This window comes from Aquarana catesbeiana, linkage group LG01 (genome assembly GCF_042186555.1).
Source record: "Aquarana catesbeiana isolate 2022-GZ linkage group LG01, ASM4218655v1, whole genome shotgun sequence".
Lineage (NCBI taxonomy): Eukaryota > Metazoa > Chordata > Amphibia > Anura > Ranidae > Aquarana > Aquarana catesbeiana.
Genome location: NC_133324.1, coordinates 353,826,726 through 353,850,309, shown reverse-complemented (window position 1 = coordinate 353,850,309; position 23,584 = coordinate 353,826,726). Strand labels below are relative to the sequence as shown.

General features: G+C 43.3%; 1 protein-coding gene across 3 annotated transcripts in view; it reads right to left on the bottom strand.

The window, feature by feature from the left end:
• The window catches only part of LOC141146071 (CDC42 small effector protein 2-A), a 165,489-nt gene that overhangs the window by 23,098 nt on the left and 118,807 nt on the right, over positions 1–23,584 (bottom strand). For all 3 annotated transcript variants that reach the window (XM_073632838.1, XM_073632832.1, XM_073632842.1), the window contains one exon: positions 4,219–4,489. In XM_073632838.1, the coding sequence (XP_073488939.1) occupies positions 4,219–4,272 (54 nt within the window). In that variant the 5' untranslated portion in view covers positions 4,273–4,489. The remainder of the gene's footprint in view (positions 1–4,218; positions 4,490–23,584) is intronic.

Here is a 23,584-nt window from a genome sequence, read left to right as displayed (position 1 = left end):
TACCGAGGATGGCGGTGGCAGCAGCTGAGAGCCGAGGTGTTCATATATTAAAAGTCAGCAGCTGCAGTATTTGTAGCTGCTGGCTTTTAATATTTTTTTTTCAGCGGACCTCCGCTTTAAAGTGGTTGTAAAGTGTGAAGGTTTTTTACCTTCATAAATAAAAGGTAAAAAACCTTCAGTGTGCAGCTCCCCTAATGCTTACCTGAGCCCAAACGCGATCCAGCAATGTGCATAAGAGCAGTGGCTCTCCCGGGTCTCTTCCTCATTGGCTGAGACACAGCAGCGGGAGCCACTGGCTCCCATAGACACACAGTGGCAGCTCAGGAACAAGCATGCATGAGTGTCCCCAGGACAAGCAGCTTGCTCTGAGGGCACTCGGCAAGTGGGGAGGGGTCAGAAGCGACGGAGGGGAACACGAAAGAGAGGAAGATCAGGACTGTTCTGTGCAAAACCATCTTTTCTTTAAAATTATTGATGTGCTTATAATTTTAAAGAAAATAAATGTGAACCTTTAGAACCACTTTAAATGAGACACAGTGCACTATATAAAAAAATAAATAAATAAAAATAGAGCAGGGTTTCTCACTGAGGTGAGTTGTCAGCCATACAAAATGAATAACGCAACCTGCCTCAATGCACAAAAACAATGTTGAAATAAACCGCATTGCAGTGTAAATGGGAGTAGAGGTTAAAGTAATATTAAAACCTTAGTTTTTTTTTTTTTTAACAACTTTCAGGAACTGATTTAACTAGTATGCAGCTTCTTTATCTTCAAGGCCTCATGCCCACGGGTGTTTTTACAGCCGTTTTTAGAAGCGTTTTTTACAGTTTAAAAATGTCTCTCCATGTTAGTCTATAGCCTCATGCACACACACATGTTTTTTAGCTGTAAGTGGCATAGGCATTTTTAAGCTCCAAAAAAAACCCAGGACCAGCGCGCTCTGAGGCTCCAGCGCTAGAGCTGTAAAAACTCCAGATGCCGGTAAAAGCTGTTGAACGCAATTTAACGTTGTATACAGAGCATTAAGCCTCGTCAAGCGTTTCTCTGCTTCTATTCAAAATCAATGGTTTCCTATGGGAGCCCATTGATTTGAATAGAAGTCGCACCAGAAGTCGGATCATGATGATCTGTCTTGCGGTGCAACTTGTGTGCTAAAGATCTTGAAGGGGAACCCCCGTCAAAAAAAAATTGCGTGGGGTTCCCCCTCAGGATTATACCAAACCCTTCGAAATCTGGAAGGGGGCCCCCAGATCCTGGCCCCCCACCCTATGAGAATGAGTATGGGGTACATTGTACCCCTACCCATTCACCTAAAAAAAAAGTGTCAAAAATAAACACAGTACACAGGTTTTTAAAGTATTTTTGTAAGGCAGCTCCGGCGTTTTTTTCTCCCCTCTCCGGCTCTTCTCCCTCTTCTGGTGATGTCTTCTCCCTCTGCTGGTCCTTCTCCCTCTCCGGTTCTTCTCCTCTTTGCGCTCTTGGGTCTTCTCTGCTGTCTTCTCCCTCTGTTCTTCTTCCGATGTTGACACCGCCGTGTGCAATGACTTATATTGGTATGTGGCGGGGCCACCCGCTGACGTCACTCTGAGGCAATTTGTGACGTCACCGCACGGGACATGATGGGACGATGATGTCACAAGGGGGTGGGGCCTTCGTATGACATCAGCAGGTGGCCCCACCCCATGCCAATATAAGTCATTGCACACAGCAGACCCAGCATTACACCGGGAGATCGCGTTCAGTCAACACCGAAAGAAGAACAGAAGAAGACAGCGGAGAAGACCCGGAAAAAAAAAAAGAGTGAAAAGACAGCAGAGAAGAACCGGCAAAAGAGCGAGAAGACAGCGGAGAAGACCCGGCAAAAGAGCGAGAAGACAGTGGAGAGAGGAGACGAACCGGAGGGGGAGAAGGACCAGCAGAGGGAAAAGACATCGCCAGAAGAGGAAGAAGAACTGGAGAGGGGAGAAGAAATCGGAAGAGACGTCAGAGTTGCCTTTTAATAAAATACTTTAAAAAACCTGTGTACTGTGTTTATTGTTGACACTTTTTTTTAGGTGAATGGGTAGGGGAACAATGTACACCATACTCATTCACATAGGGTGGGGGGCCAGGTACTAGCTTTACAGCTCGCTTTTTAAAACGGCCGTGGGCAAGAGACCTTAATGCTTCCCTTTGTTCCTGTTTAAGCGGATGCCATGAACGCTGCCCCAGGTTTCTTGTATCAGGGTGGCTCCTTTCTATTGCAGCATCTTATGATGCCACCCTTGCATGCAGGGGCTAGAGTTATGTCTCCCTACACTGTGTGCATCAATAGAAACACACAGCCCCACAGTCCAGTGAAGCAGCACTGAGAGAGTAGGAGCCAGCAACATTAAAAGGTGTAAACTGTAAGTGCTAGGGTAAGCATTTTAACAAATAGTTTACTGTGGAATGTTTTTTTTATTGTGCTCAATGTGTTAAGTTAAAGCAGTTCTAAATTTTAAGTGTTTTTTTTCTTAATGCATTCTCAGCATCAAGGCCAAAAACTCCCCGCTACTTCTTCACCCTCCCCCCAATCCCCAAACTCTTACCTGCCTCTCACAGATCCAGTGCTGCCCCAGCTTCAGCACTGCCCCTCTCTTTTCCTGGTCTTACAGAAGACACTGAGGGCAGTGGGAGCCCATGGCTCCTGCTGCTGTCAGTCAAATGTGTCCAGTCAGGACAGATGAACCACCGCCCGGCCCTCATTTTGCTATAGGCCAGGCGGGAAGTGGTTAATGGCATCCCAGACTTAGTTCGTAGGGTTCAATATTGAGTTGGCCCACCCTTTTGGCTCTTCTGGGAAGGCTGTGTAATTCATCCCAAAGGTGTTCGATCGGGTTGAGGTCAAGACTCTGTGCAGGCCAGTCAAATTCCTCCACCCCAAACTGGCCCATCCATGACTTTATGGACCTTGCTTTGAGCACTGGTACAAATAATTTGGTGGAGGGGGGATTATGGTGTGGGGTTGTTTTTCAGGGGTTGGGTTTGGCCCCTTAGTTTCCGTGAAGGGAACTCTTAAGGCATCAGCAGACCAAGACATTTTGGACAATTTCATGCTCCCAACTTTGTGGGAACAGTTTGGAGATAACCCCTTCCTGTTCCAACAGTTCCAACCAGTGCACAAAGCAAGGTTCATAAATACATGGATGAGAGAATTTGGGGTGGAGGAACTTGACTGCCCTGCACAGAGTCCTGACCTCAACCCGTTAGAACACCTTTGAGATGAATTAGAGCAGAGACTGCAAGCCAGGTCTTCTTGTCCACATCAGTGCTTGACTTTATAAATGCACTTTTGGAAGAATGGTCAAACATTCCCATAGACACACTCCTAAACCTTGTGGACAGCCTTCCCAGAAGGGTTGAACCCCACGGACTAAGACTGGAACGCCATTAAAGTTTATGCTTGTGTAAAGGCAGGCGTCCCAATACTTTTGGTAATATAGCGTACCTGTAGCCACTAAAAATAGAGATGGAACCAATCTGAGACAAAATAAAGAACATTTTTATTATGTGACCGCCACTGACTGTTAATTTAAACCTTCTTTATAGTAAAGATGTCTCCATTTATGAGAGCACTGCAGCACAGCACAGAGAATAGTGGACAGTAGTTGATAAGTGTAACCATGTCACAGCTGGTGGAAAGTTAACGCAGTCACCTCAGTTAGAGGTGAGATCAGTTGGCTTCAATATGCCGCTGGTCAGGCATGTCACTGACAAGATACAAAACATACGCATAGGATATTGCTCTACTTTGCAAAACAGAACGTAAGCCAGCGATTGTAACATGAGAAAATGCAATGTGTCGCTGACCCTGTACAGAGGTGCTTCCTCACTACTCAGCTTTTCCTAGAAGAGACCACACTTGCTACCATTGCTGCCAAAGATAAGAGGATATACCTTTACATAAGAGAATCTATTACCAAACACCAGTGTTTTTCACAAATCACTGGATAACAAGATTAACAGCACTGACAAAGACTTTGCACAGGGCAGTTCCACTTCCCACCGATTGGCTTCAGGCCTTCCCGTGGCCAACAGCTGTATGTCATCAGTATGGATTTCACTATTGACTGACTGAATTAACACATTTGCTTACAAAACCTAATTGAAAGCAAAAAAGGATGCTGTCTAAACCAGTTAGTTCATTTCAGCATGGAACAGAACGGCCAATAAATTAACATTTGGATGCTACTTACGGGCTGCGGCTGTTCTGCGATGCAGCAGTTGAAACACAACCAAAATTCACTCATTGCTAAAAGTCCAAAAAGCTAGTGTGGGGTCAAAATGGTGACAGTCTTGCTGCACACAGTCCAGCGGCCAGTGATTGTATACAGAGATGGAAATCCAATAAATATACAAGTCCTTGGAGCAAATGTCCTGTAAACGTCAAGTGCTCAGAGGAGGTATATCCACAAAGAGCGATGCCTGCATTGATGGAAGCACGTTGCAGTCTATTCAGATGAAAATCTGAAAAAGAATAAAAACATATTTATTACCATTTTCAACATATAGAAAGAACCACCCATTTGAGCTCTATTTGTATCTAAATGGATCACATGTAACACCAGCACAACCTAGAGCCGACAGCGCTGATCGGGCGGCAAAACTCCAACAGGGAAGATGTACAGAAGACGATCGGCCGATCGACTTCTGTAGAACCTTCCTTCCCGTACATGGATCGAAATTTGGATGGTCCCTGCTGAACCAACCAAATTTCGATCCGTGTATGGCCAGCTTTAGCAACTGCATAAAGAATATGGTCTGCATTTAGATGAACACTTTCTGGTGCTAGAAGCAAAGGTTGAATATGTATTGAGCAAATAAATATATCTGCAAAGTATACACAGAAACAATGATTTTGCTGCCTGCATTGATTATATTATTTACAAGGGTCACTACCCATTCAGGTCAAGGTGAGAGCACCTCCCAAATACCCACCACCCCATTAGAGTATATTCTCTGATCCACACTGCAGGAGTCCACCCGCATCCAATTTGCATCAGTGTGAACCCAGCCTAAAGTAAACTTCATTTTTTTTTTTTTCCAAAAGAAGTTTATTGAATCAGAAAAGAAATATACATGAACCTCAGCATCATATGTAAACAGAATTAACAGCAATGCAAATAACTTTATAACACAAGATGAATAATACATCCAGTGTATGCAGTATGTGCGTACATTCAGGTATGGTAAGGAGTACCAGGGAGTATATAACAATGGTGATCCAGTTGCTGTATAGGTCCTACTCTTTGACTTATATACTCAACTCCAAAAAGTCTGATACCTCTTACTTTCAGATGTAACTCGCTATGTTTGAGCGTCATTTTCTGGAGAAGGTGTTGTGGCATGGAATCATGATGGATATGGTTAAAGTGGTTGTATAGTCTATTTGTTAACTTTTACCTACAGGTAAGCCTATAATAAGGCTTACCTGTAGGTAAAAAAAATATCTCCTAAACCTGTATGGTTTAGGAGATATTCCCCTTGCTATGAGCCGCTGACTGCAGCGGCGCATGTGCACAGGGGATTCTCGGCTGAAGGCCCGGCAGCTGCCGATGTCTTGCCGAGAAAGTTCCCTCGGCGGATAAGTTCCCCCCCCCGTACTGTGCAGGCGCAGCGCCTGCGCAGTACAAACTACTATCATCTGCCAGAGATAGCCGAAGCACAAAATCTACAATCAGCTGTACACGGCGCCTGCGCCCTGGGTCCAGGTTCCTTCCCCACCATCCAAGTGGACCTAGAGGGGGAGTAAAAAAGAGCCGAGCGAAGCGAGGCTGTGCCCGAAGCGTGGCGAGCCCGCGAGGGGCCCTCTTACAGGCGCCGTGTACAGCTGATTTTCCCCTTTTCACCTTCGGCTATTTCCACCGGATCCTACTGCGCACCGGATCCTAGTTCCGCCGAGCGGAACTTTCTCGGCAGAACACCGGACCTTGCCGGGAAGGAAATCTCCCGCACGCATGCGCGGGAGTGGCGACATCGCGGTTTCAGCCACTCACAGCGCTGGAGCCGCGATACCAGGAAGACACGCCAAGGCAACATGACAGCTCCCTCGGCGTGGACCAGGTAAGATACCGATGCCTCGTTCTAAGGTAAGTATTTCATAATGAGCTAGTATGCGGTGCATACTAGCTCATTATGCCTTTTGCCTTACAGGGGTAAAAAAAAAAAAAAAATGTCAGCGGGTATACAACCGCTTTAAGTTTTTAGTGGTAAGTGGGGGTCTGGCAAAATTGGTGTACATGGTGGAGCAGTATGTAGTTCATCTGGGGTTGTGGTCTTATATATGTAAGGCCTGCAGGATTGTGGTCTTCCGACCTCTAACAGTCCCATGAAACAACTGAAGCGTGACCACTAGCCAATCAGATAAGTAGGGAACACTGAGGAGGGAGGTGCAGGGAGTTCCTCCTGGGTAAAGTATGGGAGTATGATTTCTTCTCTGTCCCCTGTCTCCTATTGGAGGGCAGAAGTGGGGGAGGGTGAGCGTTTTAGGTAAACCTCTGGGGATTGTCTATAGTCCTGTCTTGCGGAGGGTAATCTAAGGTTTCTATCTCAAGCCATGCTCGGATAATTACACACTTAATCTATTCTGCCATGGTAGGTCGATGGGGAGATTTCCAATGAACTGGAATACACATTTTTTGGCGCATTTAGGAGGTGTAGGGCTAGAGAGTGGTGGTACGCTTTCTTAGGTGTGGAGGAATGGTGAAGAAGAGTTTGTGTCATGAGATGGTGGATTTCTGTCCAGAACTTTTGGATCATGGGGCATTCCCTCCAAATGTACAGAAGAGAGCCGTCCCGGGCCTGACATCTCCAACATGTGGGTGGGATAGAGGGGTTAAGTTTGTGCAGAACTTCATTTTTTTTAAACACTATTTCAAGTCCACCAATTAAAGACCAGCCTGAATCCACCGATGTACTGGAAATGTATCGGTTGATATGGATAACCACATAACATTGCTTTTAAATCCAAAAAAGGCTTGTTTACATGGGCAGCTACGGCTTAAATCCATAATGGCTCGTTTACATGGGCAGCTACGGCTTAAATCCATAATGGCTCATTCACATGGGTAGCTACGGCTTAAATCCATAATGGCTCGTTCACATGGGCAGCTACGACTTAGATCCATAATGGCTCGTTCACATGGGCAGCTACGACTTAAATCCATAATGGCTCGTTCACATGGGCAGCTACGACTTAAATCCATAATGGCTCGTTCACATGGGCAGCTACGACTTAAATCCATAATGGCTCGTTCACATGGGCAGCTACGACTTAAATCCATAATGGCTCGTTCACATGGGTAGCTACGGCTTAAATCCATAATGGCTCGTTCACATGGGCAGCTACGACTTAAATCCATAATGGCTCGTTCACATGGGCAGCTATGGCTTAAATTCATAATGGCTCATTCACATGGGCAGCTACGGCTTAAATCCATAATGGCTCATTCACATGGGCAGCTATGGCTCAACTGCTTGTACCACCTGCAAACACAACCCATTCAAATGACAAATCACCTCCTCACTATCCGTCCAATGCCTCTGAAAAGCGATCTACAGCAGATAATTTTTCAGACAGGTGACAAGGGATGCTGCATGTATGAGTGAGCCTAAGGGCACTTTCACATGGGTTCGTTTCAAAACTGCCAGTAAAACGCTTGTGTTAATGGAGCGCTTTCGCAGCGTTTGCGGTGTGGTTTTTAAAGAACGTGTGCACCAAAAACACTTTTCGAGGAGCTTTTCAAGAGTTTCTCATTCATTTCAATGGGGAGGAGCGTTCTAGTTGCAGTTTTTTAAGCTCCTCAAAAATGCTCCAAAGATGCTGCAAGCATGATTTTTTTTCACCACAATGAAAGCGCACTGCCCCAGTGTGAAAACATTCAGTGATTTTAAAGGGAAGCATTTTTCTTGAGCTTTTTCGGGCGCTTTTTTTTAAATTCAAAAGCGCAGGAAAAACTCCTAAGTGTGAAAGGGTCCTTAAGGCCTCATTCACACAAGGCGTACAATATCGTACGCCCATGCAGGGCCTTGTTTACCCATGCAGAGAGGCACAGATGTTCCATGCATCCCTGTGTAGTCCCATTAGTGTCAAAGTCAAAATGACATCCGTGTGGTGCAGGTTCATGTTCCCAAATGGGACACAGCGGTTGTGCTGTGTCCCAGTTGACATCAACGGGTCTGTCTGCATGGCGATGCACATTTGGGCAACCCCGTGTTGACCAACAAAGCCCTGCATGTGTGCATGGTATTGTATGCCCTGTGTGAATGATACCTAACAGGAGAGATTTACAGTTGATTTTGCACGAAGGTAAAAAAAACCCAAAAAAACTATGATTTATTATTTATTTGAAGGGTCGTAATAAGTCACAGATTTGATCATGAAGCAGTATGTAAATCAGAATTCAGAAATTTCACAGTTAATCATTAGCCTGTTGGACTGAAAGAACATTTGCTGTCACTGAGATGAATATGTGTTCCAAGTTGCCTTCATTTCTATGCATGTGGCACAGGCATCGTACAGTTACAGCAAGCTCAACCTGATCTAACCTCATCCTCCCAGCCAAGAATTCCCCTAACAGCCAGCTGCTGCATCTCACAAGATGAAATACCAAAGTTAAAATCAATTGAACGTCCCCGAGGAAAATTCCTTCCTTAATTCTCCCATGTGATATTCTCTTACTGTGCAAACAGCAGCTTAAAGCCTCTCAGCCAGGAGCTCAGGAAGATCACCCCTTGCATTGTAATGATAAGATGAGCCAAGAGCAGGTGGCAGCCATTGTAACCGCTAACTAGTTTTGAGATTACCAATTCACTAACTAGATACACCCGGGCCTGAACCACAGATCGTCTCAACCCACAATCATGTCTCTGCTTCGACGTAAACTTATAAGCTGCTTCCTCTGTTGCACACCAACAAATGGCAAACAACACAGATCAGCTAAATCACTTGACCTCCGGATAATGTACCCCCCTTCCTGACCAGGCCATTTTTTGCGATACGGCACTGCGTTACTTTAACTGACAATTGCACGGTCATGCGACGATGTACAAAAATAAAATCAATGTCCTTTTTTCCCCACTCATGGATGGTCCAAGAATACAAAGCATTTTTGCAGTTTACATTGATTGGACACTTGTAGGACTAGAAGTATTGCTGTACGTGAAACACTGGAGTAAGCAGTCTGCAATTAAGGTGCCAGTAACACCATTTGTGTTGGGATACACTAGGCAATGTTGTCCGGTACAGTCCCAAAGCAAAGACAAGGCCTTTAACCTTGTTCCCTATAGAGTCAGTTAACACCACTGCATTGCAGTGGTGGGCACTTAAAAAAAAAGTACTGAATGCAGTACTTTTTTTCAGCGCAGCAGACTGTGGCAGAAGTCACCCCATTTTAACTCCACTGTGGGAATAGAACCTAAAGTGGAATTCCAGCTTAAACCGAACAAGCCTTAAAAATGTGTAAAAAAAAAAAAAAAAAGCATATACCGTATTTATTGGTGTATAACACGCATAGGTGTATAACACGCATAGGCGTATAACACGCACATTCATTTTAAGAGGGAAGTTTCAGGAAAAAAAACCTTCAATTTTAAATAAGTAACTTTGAAGCAAAATAAGGGTCAGTGCTCATCTGCAGCCTCACCACTGCCATCAATGCAGCCTGATCAATGCCCATCTGCAGCCTCACAAGTGCCATCAGTGCAGCCGCCTCACAAGTGCCATCAGTGCAGCCGCCTCACAAGTGCCATCAATGCAGCTGCCTCACAAGTGCCATCAATGCAGCTGCCTCAAAATTACCATCAGTGCAGCCTGATCGATGCCCATCTGCAGCCTAGAGGGGACAGGGAGGGGGGTGGGACAAGCGCCGACAGATTACATACAGTGAGAATCTCCTATGTTAGACAGAACAGTGGTCCAATGGCAGACCAGGAGATGGGACTTCCTATTACAGAGGTCGCCAAGTAAACAGGAGATTCTCACTGTATGTGATCTGACGAAGCTCGTCCCGCCCCCTCCCTGTCCCCTCCAAGGTAGCTAAAATTGAAGTATCAGCGTATAACACGCACATGCTATTTGCACCCGATTTTCAGGGTGAAAAAGTGCGTGTTATACGCCAATAAATACAGTACTTACCTATTTTCAGCCCACTCTGGTTCAGTAACGTGATCCCCTTTGGTAGCCAGTGGCAGCTGCAAGGGAGAGGAGAGAGGGTGCTCGACATTGCCTTCTAAATCCTAAAGCAGTGACATCACCCATACGCTCCCATGACCCATCTGCCATCAGTGCTCCCTCCGCTCTCCTGCATCCACAATGCAATGTACCGGGATCAACACTTTGGCAGAGTGTCCTCTCAAGGCACACCAGCAGCTATGCGTTCATTGTGGTTGCTTGTGTGCATCAGCCTTTACTATACTGACCAAACAGTAAGGCAACAAATACAGGAGCAAGGAGACAGGTACAGTAAACTATCAGAATGCAGCTTTAATAAAACTCCCCTCTGCCACTGCTATAATGCAAAGCATTGGTTGTCCACTAAGGTATGCCTGTTAAAAACTGTTGCAATGAAAATGTTAAAGGCTAATTCCACCTTTTGCTAAGAAATGCTCCTATATTACTTATTTGGGAACAGACAGAGTATATTGTGGAATAAGTTAACTAAAACTTAGCTTACTTACTTAACAAATGGTTTTATTAGTGAACAGTTCAACCAAATAAGGGAAAAGGTGACCAGGGGCCAGTCCACATCTCCAGCACAAAGGAGAGGTCAAAGAGACTCATCTATTTAATTGTAAATGGTCTACCATCAATTGAGGGAGCTTAAAATGATTCTCTGAAATAATAGTGTTGATGGAAGAGGTTTTAGGCCAAGTGAAGAATTATGGAGCTGTGCCCTACTGACAGCTTGTGCAAAAGTTCCTGTTCCCAATTAGACAAGTATTCTGGGGGGGTAAACATGAGTCACCCCACAAGTAGCAGCTTGTATAGCGATATGATACTGTGGGAGGGCCCACAGGTAGCAAAACAATATAGTTTCCATCAGGTTGGGAAATTCTAAAATCTCACAGTGGCTGTGGAAGGCTTTTACAAATATACACAGTTGGCCTAATCTCAAATAGTCTAAAGATGTGTGACCCCAGTGGTTTAAGAACTCAAGAAAGAAGAAAAAAATGGCTGCACATCCAGAACTTCCAATTGCCTTTTATTTTGTTTCACAAAGATATCACCAAAGACACCAAACTGTGGTCAACGTAGATGTGTTTCACACATACATCTTGTGCTTAATCACTACCATTACCATAACTTTAATCATTAATGATTAAGCACAAGATGTATGTGTGAAATGCGTCTACGTGACCACAGTTTGGTGTCTTTGGTGATATCTTTGTGAAACAAAATAAAAGGCAATTGGAAGTTCTGGATGTGCAGCCATTTCTTTCTTCTTTCCAAGTTTCCCACGGAGGCGGGCCGGGGCTAGCACTCTTCAAGATACTCCAATCAGCCTTATTTCTATACAACTGGAGCAGTGGTTCTTTTTCTTGTATTCAAGAACTCAAGCTGATTGACACGTCATAAATTCTGAATGATCTGGCTACATTTTAAAAACTCAGATTCCTGTAGATCGATACTAGAGACAGCCTCAGATCTTATTGTACAGTAAAACATGTAACATTGTCCACCTCCTGAAATACTAAATAATTGGCCCACTATACAAGGGCCATAATAAGACCGTAGACCCCAGGCTTTATTTAAAGTGAAGGTTTAGTAAAATAGCTTCAGGGAGAATCCTGTGTGCTGGTGTTCAGTTTAAATCCTCTGCACCCAGATACCCGGGCAGCTGTGATCTTCTGGCCCTGGTTAACATGAGTGGCTGCACCCACAACACTTGTTGTCAGGTGACGATTCAACTCGCCCTTTCCGTCTCCATTCATTGTGCCCATACTACAGGTTCTTACAATAAAAAGCGCTCTACCAATAGAGGGTGGGCAGATAAATAAGTCCGCCTCCTCCAATCACAGAACGTTTTTCATTGTTGGAACCAATACTATGGCTTCTTTGACTTGAACAAGGGGGTGGAAAGGGCAGGCATAATCGGCACTTGAGGAGTGCTTGTTACAAGTGAAGCAGCTCAAATAACCGCTGCAGCAATAGAAGATCACAGCTGCCACGGCAGATAACTTCAGATTTCAACAGAACACAGCAGCCACCGGAACATTCATAGTAAGTACTGTCTCTGGTGCTGTATTTGAAAAAAAAAAAACAAAAAAAAAGAAATACTAGACTTCAGCTTTAAACCCCTTTCACACTGAGGCACTTTTCAGGAGCTTTCATGTTAAAAAAAAAGTGCCTGAAAAGCTCACGAAAACTTATTTCCATTAAAATCAAATCAATTAATGATTTTATACTGGGGCAGTGCACTGACGGGGCGGTGAAAAAACGCCCCTCTCCATTGAAATGAATGGAAAGCTCTTCAAAAGCGCCTGAAAAGCTGTTCAAAAGCGCTCAGTGTTTTACTGGCAGTTTAAAAGCGTCTCAGTGTGAAAGGGGTCTAAAACAGAGCCCACTGGGAACTCAAGCACAGAGATTTTGCCAGTGGAGCCCCCATAACAGATAAGAAACTATTAGGTAGTGTACCCTCTTTAGCATCTACCGAAATCTAACCTATCGTTTTTGGGTGGACTGACACTTCAAAAAGGTAAAGTCTAGTGCAAATCAATTTTTGATTAATCCTTACCACGTAAGTGGTGCTAATCTTTTTACTGGCATTTAAAAGGTGCTGCTTCAGCAAACAAACTTATGGCTGCTTCTAGCCATATTTGAAGGATGGACCTAAATGCAAGTCTATGAAAAATCAGGCCATGTCCCTAGGGTCTGAACACCACCTTCTGCTCACAGAGGAAGACTGCACAGACGGAATTAAAGCACGCAATGTATCGGATCCGAAAGGATGAAAGGAAATCTGTAGGTATGGAAACTGCCATTCTCCTTCTGGAAACACTAGTATCCTGGCTGTCATACAATTTCAATGGCTTCAATACCTTGACGCTCTGGCCTGGAACAAGTATTCCATATAGGAGCTCTGACTTTAATCAGCGATTCAGAAATGCTGAAGCAAGGGACAGCCAGGTAACTAGTATTTTTAGAAGTTTTGCAGTGGCAGCTCCCATATTTTTCTACGAACAAATTTCCCTTATGAATATGTTCTCACAAATAAACGAAGCGTGTATTCCTGTCTTCCCTGCTAAGCCTAATACCCTGGTCATGTGTAATATGAGTAAATTAGGCTCAGAAAGTAAAGTGCAGTGGAATAGACAGTCATTAATATGAGGAATGGTGTGGAAGATTTTCTTCGTCTCCTCCCAGTTAGGTGATTTACAGAAAGCAGGCATCCTGATGTTTGCAGGAACTACATGTGCACAGCGGTGATGTGTCCTAAATAACCAGCAAGTGGCAGCATTGTGTGATGGTGCTTTGCCTTTAGTTGTAGCAACACGCATCCATTAGCATGACAGAGCACCATGCATTCACCCATGGAGAAAGACCAAGAATGAAAGTGTAAGACAAGAACGGAAGGGAAGGCAGGTTAGGATCTGCAGAGCATTTCTACAATGTGTGTGCCAGCTGAGTAGGCGCCTGGCACCACTTGCTTTCATAACACATACTGAATGAATGTGATACCGGAGAAGGTGACATTTTATGTAGAAATACATAGGAAGCTTTTCCCTATAATAATGGCTCTGACTAGCCATAGCTTAAATTTTAACAGAACCTATAAAAGTTAAAAAGCATTCCATTAAATCTCTGTAGGTAGAAAAATATAATATTTTTTTTCTAAAGGCAGTATAAAGAAATACACCTAGTTTTACAGTAGAATGTGGCCTTTTTCATGCACATCCACATTGCACAACTCTCCGAACTAGTTTGTTCTGCAACATAGGATTTGAAAACATCTAAAAAAAAAAAAAAAAAAAAAAAAAACAGGGGTGATCTGCTGTCATTTGGATCATGCAACAATTAAAGTGGATGTAATCCCGAAATATTTGTTTTATGTCATAATGTAGAGTATAAGATTTCCTATCATTTGAGCCCAGTCTTGCCACAAAGAGTTAATCCATCTCTGAGCAATCCTCTTTTATTGTTCAGTGAGAAAAACTTTGTCAAATCCTCCCCCTTGCTGTGAGTGACAGGTGATTTACATCTCGTGCACTAGCCTAAGACATGCATTATTTTTTAATTCCCACCACCACTCCTTTCTTCAGCAGCTCTGCAAGGATTGGCTGTTCCACACTTCAGCGTGATTTGGCATGCTGAAGTCATGTGGTTACTTTCCTGTCACTAGATGTTAGAGATCATAGCTGAAGTTCAGTGTAAGAAATACACAGGAGAAAATGCATATTGACAAGGGGAGTGTAGAGGTGGGCGGGGAGTCTACTGACATCACGACTCCACCCACCGAGCTCCAGACAACAGACCCACCCACAGAATCTGCAGTTTTTTGGCTCTCATAACAGACAGAGGGGAGACATTTGACAGGTAAAGATACATGCAGGAGGCATGTCTATCCTTATAGATAACCCCTATGGCAGTAGTTTAGAAAGGATGACATTGGTTTTACATCCACTTTAATTCATGGCATGGGTTCTTTAAAACTGGCCATGCCAGATACCTTGGTTTAAGAGTAACTTGGTTTGAGAGCGTTTTGCAAGACAAGCAAAATTTTTAAATAAATTTTGACTTGATATACAAGAGATGTCTTGATATAAAAGTAGCGTCATGTCACAACTGAGTATAAAAGAGAAGAGAGGCGCCTCTAAGTGTAGCAATATGGTTACAACATTTAGCAACATATTGCTACACTTAGAGGCGCCTCTCTTCTCTTTTATACTCTGGAGCTCCAGCTGGATTTTGCTTCTAATCCCCTTGTGGATGGACATTTTATGGTTACACAACCTGGTCACATTGCTATAATCTTTTTATATGGACTATAAACTGAAGGAGTTATGAATAAATGGCTGTGGAATGAATCATTTGAGTTTCCATTATTTCTTATGGGGAAATTTGCTTTGATATACGAGTGCTTTGGATTACAAGCATGTTTCTGGAACAAGTTATGCTCGCAATCCAAGGTTTTACTATAATGGTTTTCATCAATAACTTCATATGATCAGTATTCCTGAGGTTTGAATTGTATCTAAAATTTTTCAAAATGTCTTCAGTTTCATAGTATTTTAAATAGTGATGCACCGAAATTTTGGCCACCGAAAATAGGCTTTTCAGCATTGTGCTGAAAGCAAAAAAGATGCAGATAATGGCTGCCGAAAACGCCCGTGGTTTTTACCACAATTTTTGCCCTGCTTATGGTGTGTTTTTCACAGGTCATGCGTCTCAAAAAATGCATCAAAAACACAACACGGGTGCATTATTGATGCATTCTTGTTGCGTTTTCAATGCATTTCAATGGGGCGGTGCTGACCAAATATGCACCAAAACTGCAGCAAGCAAGATTTTTAACACCGCTTCAAAAAGGTGCCGATAATGGCCAACAATACATTTCATATTAATTTAAATTCATATTAGTTTAAAAGTCGAATATAATACAATTATTTATAAAAAAAATATACATATATTTGTTAATAATGTAAATTTTGGTTTAGGTCAAGTGCATCCTGAATTTTTGGTTTCGGCACCGGAATTTTTATTTCGATGCACCGTAAATTTGAAACTCCCATACATGCCACCTTTGCTCTACTGTAGAGAAACACCTGACCCTGAGGTTTGCCACTGCTGTGACAAGGGGAGAGATAGTCTACTGTGCATGCATGCTGTCTAGAACAAGAACAAAATGTATATGTAAAGCGCTGCGTAAATTGACGGCGCTATATAAGTAACATAAATAAAATAAAAAATAAAGAGGGAGTGCTCACTCCTGTGATATGTAAAAAAATACTCGTACGCTACCATTACTGTGTCTGGAAAACCAAAAATTGCTGCTCCAGACACGTATAATGTGTTCCCACATTCAAATAGTAGCAAAGATATAGTAACTCTGGTGTAGCGCTGCCTCCTGTGATGCTGGAAGTGAGCACTTAATGGCTGAATCGTCCAAGCAAGATGGGAAAATTCTAGGTTTTGGCCAGGCTTCAGGAATGCTGCAAATTGCCTACAGTTATGGCAGTTACATAAATAAACACTTTTCAAAGCTGCACATTTTTTTACTTCTGGGTCCCCTTTACTGCATAGGCAATTTAAAAGGCAAACTTAGCCTTTTAGGTAGGCCTATATTCAGAATGTGAGGATTTTGATATAGGAAACATCTGTAGAACATTTATGAAATAGCATGAAAATATAACTTTTTCTTTGAATCCTCCCTAAAAAATTTAAAACAGTTGGTGTCAACAGTGCCTTCTGTCCTATAGTCTAAAATCTGAATATCTTCAGCAGTGTGCTATCAGCAAAAACACATTCTACTCCTGCCTCTGAAGATTTTATTGTCATGAAATATGAGTGAGGTTTGATGATCTCAGTGCTGTACTTTTCATTGTCTTTCAGAGGTCCTGCTGGTGAGAAAGCAGTACCAGAAGATCTGCATTGCAAGCATCTCCTTGCTCCTACTTCATTCTGTGGATCAGTGCATTCTCCAAGTCCCCTGTTGCTTCTTGATCATTAGCCCACCAGTTATTAGTGGGAGAGATCAGTCACAAGGAAGCAAAGTTCTGCTCCTCTGTCAAGATAGTCACCTCTACACTGGAGTGGGTGCGTTCAGACAATACTGGAATAAGCCAAAAGCCGCGTACACACGACCGAATTTGCTGGCAGACTAAACTCTGAAGGCTTCTCCGACGGAACTCTGATGGAATTCCATTCAAGCGGTCTTGCCTACACACGGTCTGACCAAAGCCGACCATTCAGAACGTGGTGACGTACAATGGGACTAGAAAAAGGACGTTCAATAGCCAGTAACCAATAGCTTACTTTTCGTACTTGCTTCAGAGCATGCGTCGTTTTTGGTCCGTCGGAACAGCATACAGACGAGCGGTTTTCCCGATAGGAATTGGTTCCGTCGGAAATATTTAGAACAAGTTCCATTTCTAGGTCCATCAGAATTTTCGAAAAAAAAAGTCCAATGAGGAATAGAGGATGAAAAGACTCCGTCGGACTTTTTCTATCGGACATTCCGCTCGTGTGTACGCGGCATAATAATACCTTGGTAGAGTTCAAGTTCAATGCTTGTGAAAGCAGTTTCAAGTCAGACAGCTGTATTTACAGTCTGATCTGCACACACAACACACCCTGAACTCACTTATGTCACACAGTCCATTATAAGTGTCAAATGATTCAGTTAGCATTTCATAGTTCACAGACTGCAATAAAAAAGTGACCTTTTTATTGAAAATTAGCTCAGTAAGCATAATAAAGAAGCTTCAATACCATTACCATTTTAAAGGGACTCAATAACCAAAACATGTTTTTCATCAAAGGCTAATGAATTTTTTTAATTCTGATAGATTAGATAGATAGATAGATAGATAGATAGATAGATAGATAGATAGATAGATAGATAGATAGATAGATAGATAGATAGATAGATAGATAGATAGATAGATAGAAGTCCATGCTAAAACTAAAATCCTTGCATCCATAGACACCTTCGATCTAACACTAACCTATTTAGCCCTGTAAATAAGAAATCAGTATACACACCTTTTTTGTAGCCGATTCGACCCGATCTCCAGCAGCGGACACAGCAGACAACGGCTGTGAAATGAATGGGGAGTGACGTTACCCATAGACTTACTATGGGGCTTCCGTTGTCAGACGTATCCTCTGCACCCGCCTCCACAGCAAAGCCGCTGGTGACAGCTCAGAGTGGGATCGGGTCGGAGCGGCTTCAGAAAAGTATGTATACTGATTTCTTCTTTACAGGGCTAGATAGGTTAGCGTTAGATCGTGGATGTCTGTAGATGTAGAGATTTTAGTTTTAGGGTGGACTTCTACTTTAATATTTAAAAAATGTCCCATGTATGCTGACTTGTTTTTGAAGGTGAATGACCTCAAACAAACATGTGTAAAGGTGTATGTTTCAGGTCCGTGAGCAATAAACAAGTAGTAAATTGATGATGACCAATCTGTTTGCAAGCATCTGCGGTGTTAGCCATCAGGTGGAGGATTCCTGATCTAGCAAAGTACAATTGTCTTACATGTAGTGTGTTGGTTAAAGGAGGAGCTGAAAATCTTGATGATCAAGAAACAGTTTGCCAAATACTGAAGGAGTGAGTATCTTAAACCTATCTGGGAAAGTATAGTAGCCAAAAGAAGAGCAAGAGCCTGAATAAATGGACTATGCACAATATATATGCAAATATACACTGTATTACCAAAAAGTATTGTGACGTCTGCCTTTACACACACATGAACTTTAATGGCATCCCAATCTTAGTCCGTAAGGTTCAATATTGAGTTGGCCCACCCTTTGCAGCTATAACAGCTTCAACTCTTCTGAGAATGCTGTCCACAAGGTTTAGGAATGTGTCTATGGGAATGGGAAGCGCATTTGTGAAGTCAGGCACTGATGTTGGACGAGAAGGTCTGGCTTGCAGTCTCCGCTCTAATTCATCCCAAAGGTATTCTATCGGGTTGAGGTCAGGACTCAACCCAAACTCACTCATCCATGTCTTTATGGACCTTGCTTTGTGCACTGCTCCAAATTATTTGGTGGAGGGGAGATTATGATGGGGGGTTATTTTTTTCAGGGGTCGGGCTTGGCCCCTTAATTCCAGTGAAGGGAACTTTTAAGGTGTCAGCATACCAAGATATTTTGGACAATTTCATGCTCCCAACTTTGTGAGAACAGTTTGGGGATGGCCCCTTCCTGTTCCAACATGACTGCGCACCAGTGCACAAAGCAAGGTCCATAAAGACATGGTTGAGCGAGTTTGGGGTTGAAGAACTTGACTGGGCTGCACAGAGTCCTGCCCGCAACCTTATAGAACACCTTTGGCATAGTTGCCAACATTGAAAAAAAAATATGTGGGACACTTTTTTTTGCTGTAGGCGGAGCCAATCAATAATTAGGAGGCGGGGCATTCGTTTGTAGGCGTGGCCTAGTAAAAAATAATAGTTGCGGCGCGCTAAGCGCGCCGCGGCGAAAAATGGGCGTGGCTTACGCGGAAAGTGGGCGTGGCTTACGCGGAAAGTGGGCGTGGCTCAAGAGGGTATGGTTAGAGTCTGAGATGAATGGGGGAGGGAAAGGGGGAGAGGGAAAGGGGGAGAGGGAAAGGGGGAGAGGGAAAGGGGGAGAGGGAAAGGGGGAGAGGGAAAGGGGGAGAGGGAAAGGGGGAGAGGGAAAGGGGGAGAGGGAAAGGGGGAGAGGGAAAGGGGGAGAGGGGAATGACGGGACAGCAGCCCCAGGTCCTACACAACAATAGAAATATGTGTATTCTAGAAAGTTTAACAATCAGCAGATAAAGATACTCCAAACACCTGGTGTTAACGCTTCAATCATCCCGGCACCATGGTTGTTATGGTGTCAGGATGATTGAAGCGCATTATTTCTATTATTACATTGTAATATAAAATTAAATCATTCAACTCACCATAATGCAGAATCAGTGGGATCCCTGAGCGTGTCACTAGCCACGTCGCCTGCCACCAGCAGAGTCTGTCCTTGCATCAGGTGCCCCCGCCAGAGTCTGTCCTTGCATCAGGTGCCCCCGCCAGTGCAGCCCCCCCTCAGTTAGTGCAGCCCCCCCTCAGTGCAGCCCCCCCTCAGTGAAGCCCCCCCTCAGTTAATGCAGCCCCCCCTCAGTTAATGCAGCCCCCCCTCAGTGCAGCCCCCCTTCAGTTAGTGCAGCCCACCCTCAGTGCAGCCCCACTCAGTTAGTGCAGCCTCCCCCCCTTAGTGCAGCCCCCCCAGTTAGTGCAGCCTCCCCTCAGTGCAGCCCCCCCCAGTTAGTACAGCCTCCCCCCTCAGTGCAGCCCCCCCCCCTCAGTTAGTGCAGCCCCCCTCAGTGCAGCCTCCCCTCAGTGCAGCCCCCCCCCTCAGTTAGTGCAGCCCCCCCTCAGTTATTGCAGCCCCCCCTCAGTTAGTGCAGCCCCACTCACTGCAGCCCTCCCTCAGTTAGTGCAGCCCCCCTCACTGCAGCCCCCCCTCAGTTAGTGCAGCCCCCCCTCAGTTATTGCAGCCCCCCCTCAGTTAGTGCAGCCTCCCCCCCTCAATGCAGCCCGGCCCCCGCTCAGTGGAGGAGCGGCCGGTGTTCTGCCGAGAAAGTTCCCCTCGGCAATGGCGGACCCCCTGTACTGCGCAGGCGCAGCGCTTGCGCAGTACGGGGCTGGGGAACTTTCAGGAAGACACGGCGCCGGCGCCGTGTCTTCTGCTCGCTTCAGTGGAGAGGGGAGGGGCCGTGCAGCCAAAGAAGCCGCTTCATTGGCTGCACGGATCGAGCCCCCTTCCCCTCTCCACTAGAGGCAGCTAGAGCGGCAGCGCCGGCCGCCATTTTGCTGGAGCCCGCTGCTCCAAAAAAAAAAAAAAAAAAAAAAAAAAAAAACCAACATTCCCGATTTTCCTTATGGAAAATCCCGATTCGGGACACTCTCCAATCGGGACGAGGGTCCCAAAATCGGGATTGTCCCGGGAAAATCGGGACTGTTGGCAACTATGCTTTGGGATGAATTAGAGCGGAGACTGTGAGTCAAGCCTTCTCATCCACATCAGCTCCTGACCTCACAAATACGCTTCTGGAAGAATGGTCAAACATTCCCATAGACACACTCCTAAACCTTGTAGACAGCCTTCCCAGAAGAGTTGAAGCTGTTATAGCTGCAAAGGGTGGGCCAACTAAATATTGAACCCTATGGACTAAGACTGGGATGTCATTAAAATTCATGTGTGTGTAAAGGTAGGTGTCCCAATACTTTTGGTAATTAAGGGTATATGCTTGCTGATTTCCATTATACATTGATGGAATGCCAAAATCTAATTTCCTAAAACAACAACCCCTTCTCATACACAATCACTACTGCTTACTATGTAGATAACATATCAGTTGAAAGGAAATAAGAGAAACCTGTTTAAGGACATGCACTAGAGCTGCACGATTAATCGTTAAGAATCGCTATCGCAATTTTTTCCCCTTTGCAATCTTGACAAAGCATTTCCAGATTCTTTCTATGCAGAGAATTCTCTCTGCTCTGCTAAAGCCACAGCTGTCAAAAGAAAGGAAAAAAAAAAAAACGGGCAGTTGCCAAGAATCACAACATTCTTTAGCAATGAAACTTAAGTATAAACATTGTAACGATTTGTCCTTTAGATCAAAGTAATACACTTTGGTGTGTAAATTTAACCACTTAAACACTAAATCTTTTTCTGACATTTGTTGGTTTCAAGTTAAAATCATTTTTTTTTTGCTAGAAAATTACTTAGAACCCCCAAACATATATATATATATATATATATATATATATATATATATATATATATATATATATTTATTTTAGTAGAGACCGTAGAGAATAAAATGGTGGTTGTTGCAATATTTTATGTCACACTGTATTTGCACAGCTGTCGTTCAAATGCAATTTTTTTTGGGAAAAGATTACACTTTAATGAATTAAAAAAAAAAAGAAAACTAACCAGTAAAGTTATTTTGAAAGTTGAAAGATTTTACGCCGTGAGAATCGTGATCTTTTTATCCAAAGCAAAAAAATTGTGATTCTTATTTTGCCCAGAATCGTGCAGCTCTAGCATGCGCCTGTCTGTTTGACTAGCTCTTGCTACAGCTACAAGTAAATATTATTTTGTACTCTTAATGGACAAGGGCACTTTAGAATTAAAGTAGAACTATAGGCAAAATGTTTTTTTTTTCATTTTGGATAGAGTAAGGGAGGGTTATAACCCCTGTCAGATTTTTTTTGTTTTGCCATCTGTACCACATTTGGAAAGCTTTCCCTTCACTTCCCATCCCATAGGCAAACAGGAAGTGAGAGAAGAATTCCCTGCAAATTGAGTCCCCATTGGAAGATTTCTCCTCTATTACTTTTCTTGGGACAACCCAACATTAGGGATTTTTTTTTTTACTTTCAGTTTCAATGATAATGGTAAACATGACAAATAGTGAGGGGGAATTTTCTTTAACAAGGTCACGGACGGCAATGAAAACTGACAAGCGTTCCAATCCCTCTCCACTTTATCCTAAACTAAAAAAAAAAAAAAAAAAAAAACTAAACCAAGATCCCATCCTAAAATCCTTCCCTTTTCAGGCATCTGCAGCCAAAACACGAATATAAGTATTTACCTTCATGAAATCATAAACCGCACTTCTGTTGTACTCCCTGTTCACTTTCAAATAGATGACAAAATATAATGATGACGACGATGATTGTGATTATGACGACAGCTGTCCAACACACATGCCAAGCTGAAGATGAAAAATGGGTTGTACTTTGTGATTACATGTGTCCTCAGAAGAACGTACTGTATATGCAATATTGTACTGGCAGCTCCATGGGAGAAAAGCACTGCGTGGTACCAGCAGTGGAAATGGCACTTTAGAAATCAGGGAGATGCATCATTTTATTTCCAGTTATTGTTTGAAACAGTGACAGATCTCCATTACAACTTAAACGCTACTGACAAAACTCACATTCACATACACAGCCATCAGGTTCTCTGAGGCCTCACAATACTGGAAAAAAAAAGCTCAATTCCAGACAAAATATTTTTAGAGTTTTCAAAAGTAAGGAAGTCAGACAGAACAGGAAGTTAGAGAAAATCTCTTCACTTCCTGTCTAGGTTTGGTGCAAGAGCAGAAATTGAGGAAGAGCAGAAATTGAGGGGGGACCCCTAAAGGGTAAGTGGGAATAAAAACACCTTTCAAATTAAATCTTATCTTACAGTATCCTAAAAGGACTCAATAACCAAATAGTGATTAGGACCTGAGGGAAGCAGGCATATCCATTCTCATTATTTTAGATTTGAAAAGAGTGAAAAGGGGAGATTGTTCTTTACTTCCTGCCTATTTGGGTGCTGTCAAACAAAACAGGAAGTTAGAGAAACTCTCCCCACTATTTTGTTGGGTGCCATATCCTGCCCCCAGATGGGTAAAAAGAAAGAAATGCAAACACATTTTCTAATAAAAACTTGCCTTATTTTAACCACTTCAGCCGCAGAAGGATTTACCCACTTCCTGACCAGGCCATTCTTTGTGATACGGCACTGCGTCGCTTTAACTAACAATTGCGCGGTTGTGCAAACAAAATTTAAGTTCTTTTTTTCCCACAAATATAGCTTTCTTATCGTGGTATTTGATCACCTCTGCATTTTTTGCGCTATAAAAAAAAAAAAAAAAAAAGAGCGACAATTTTGAAAAAAACCCAAAACGTTTTACTTTCTGCTATAAAACATTTCCAAAAAAAAAATAAAAATCTAATTTATTCATCAGTTTAGGCCGATATGTATTCTGCTACATATTTTTGGTTAAAAAAGAAATCGCAATAAGCGTATATTGATTGGTTTACGCAAAAGTTATCACTTCCACAAAAAATAGGGCATAGATTTATGGCATTTT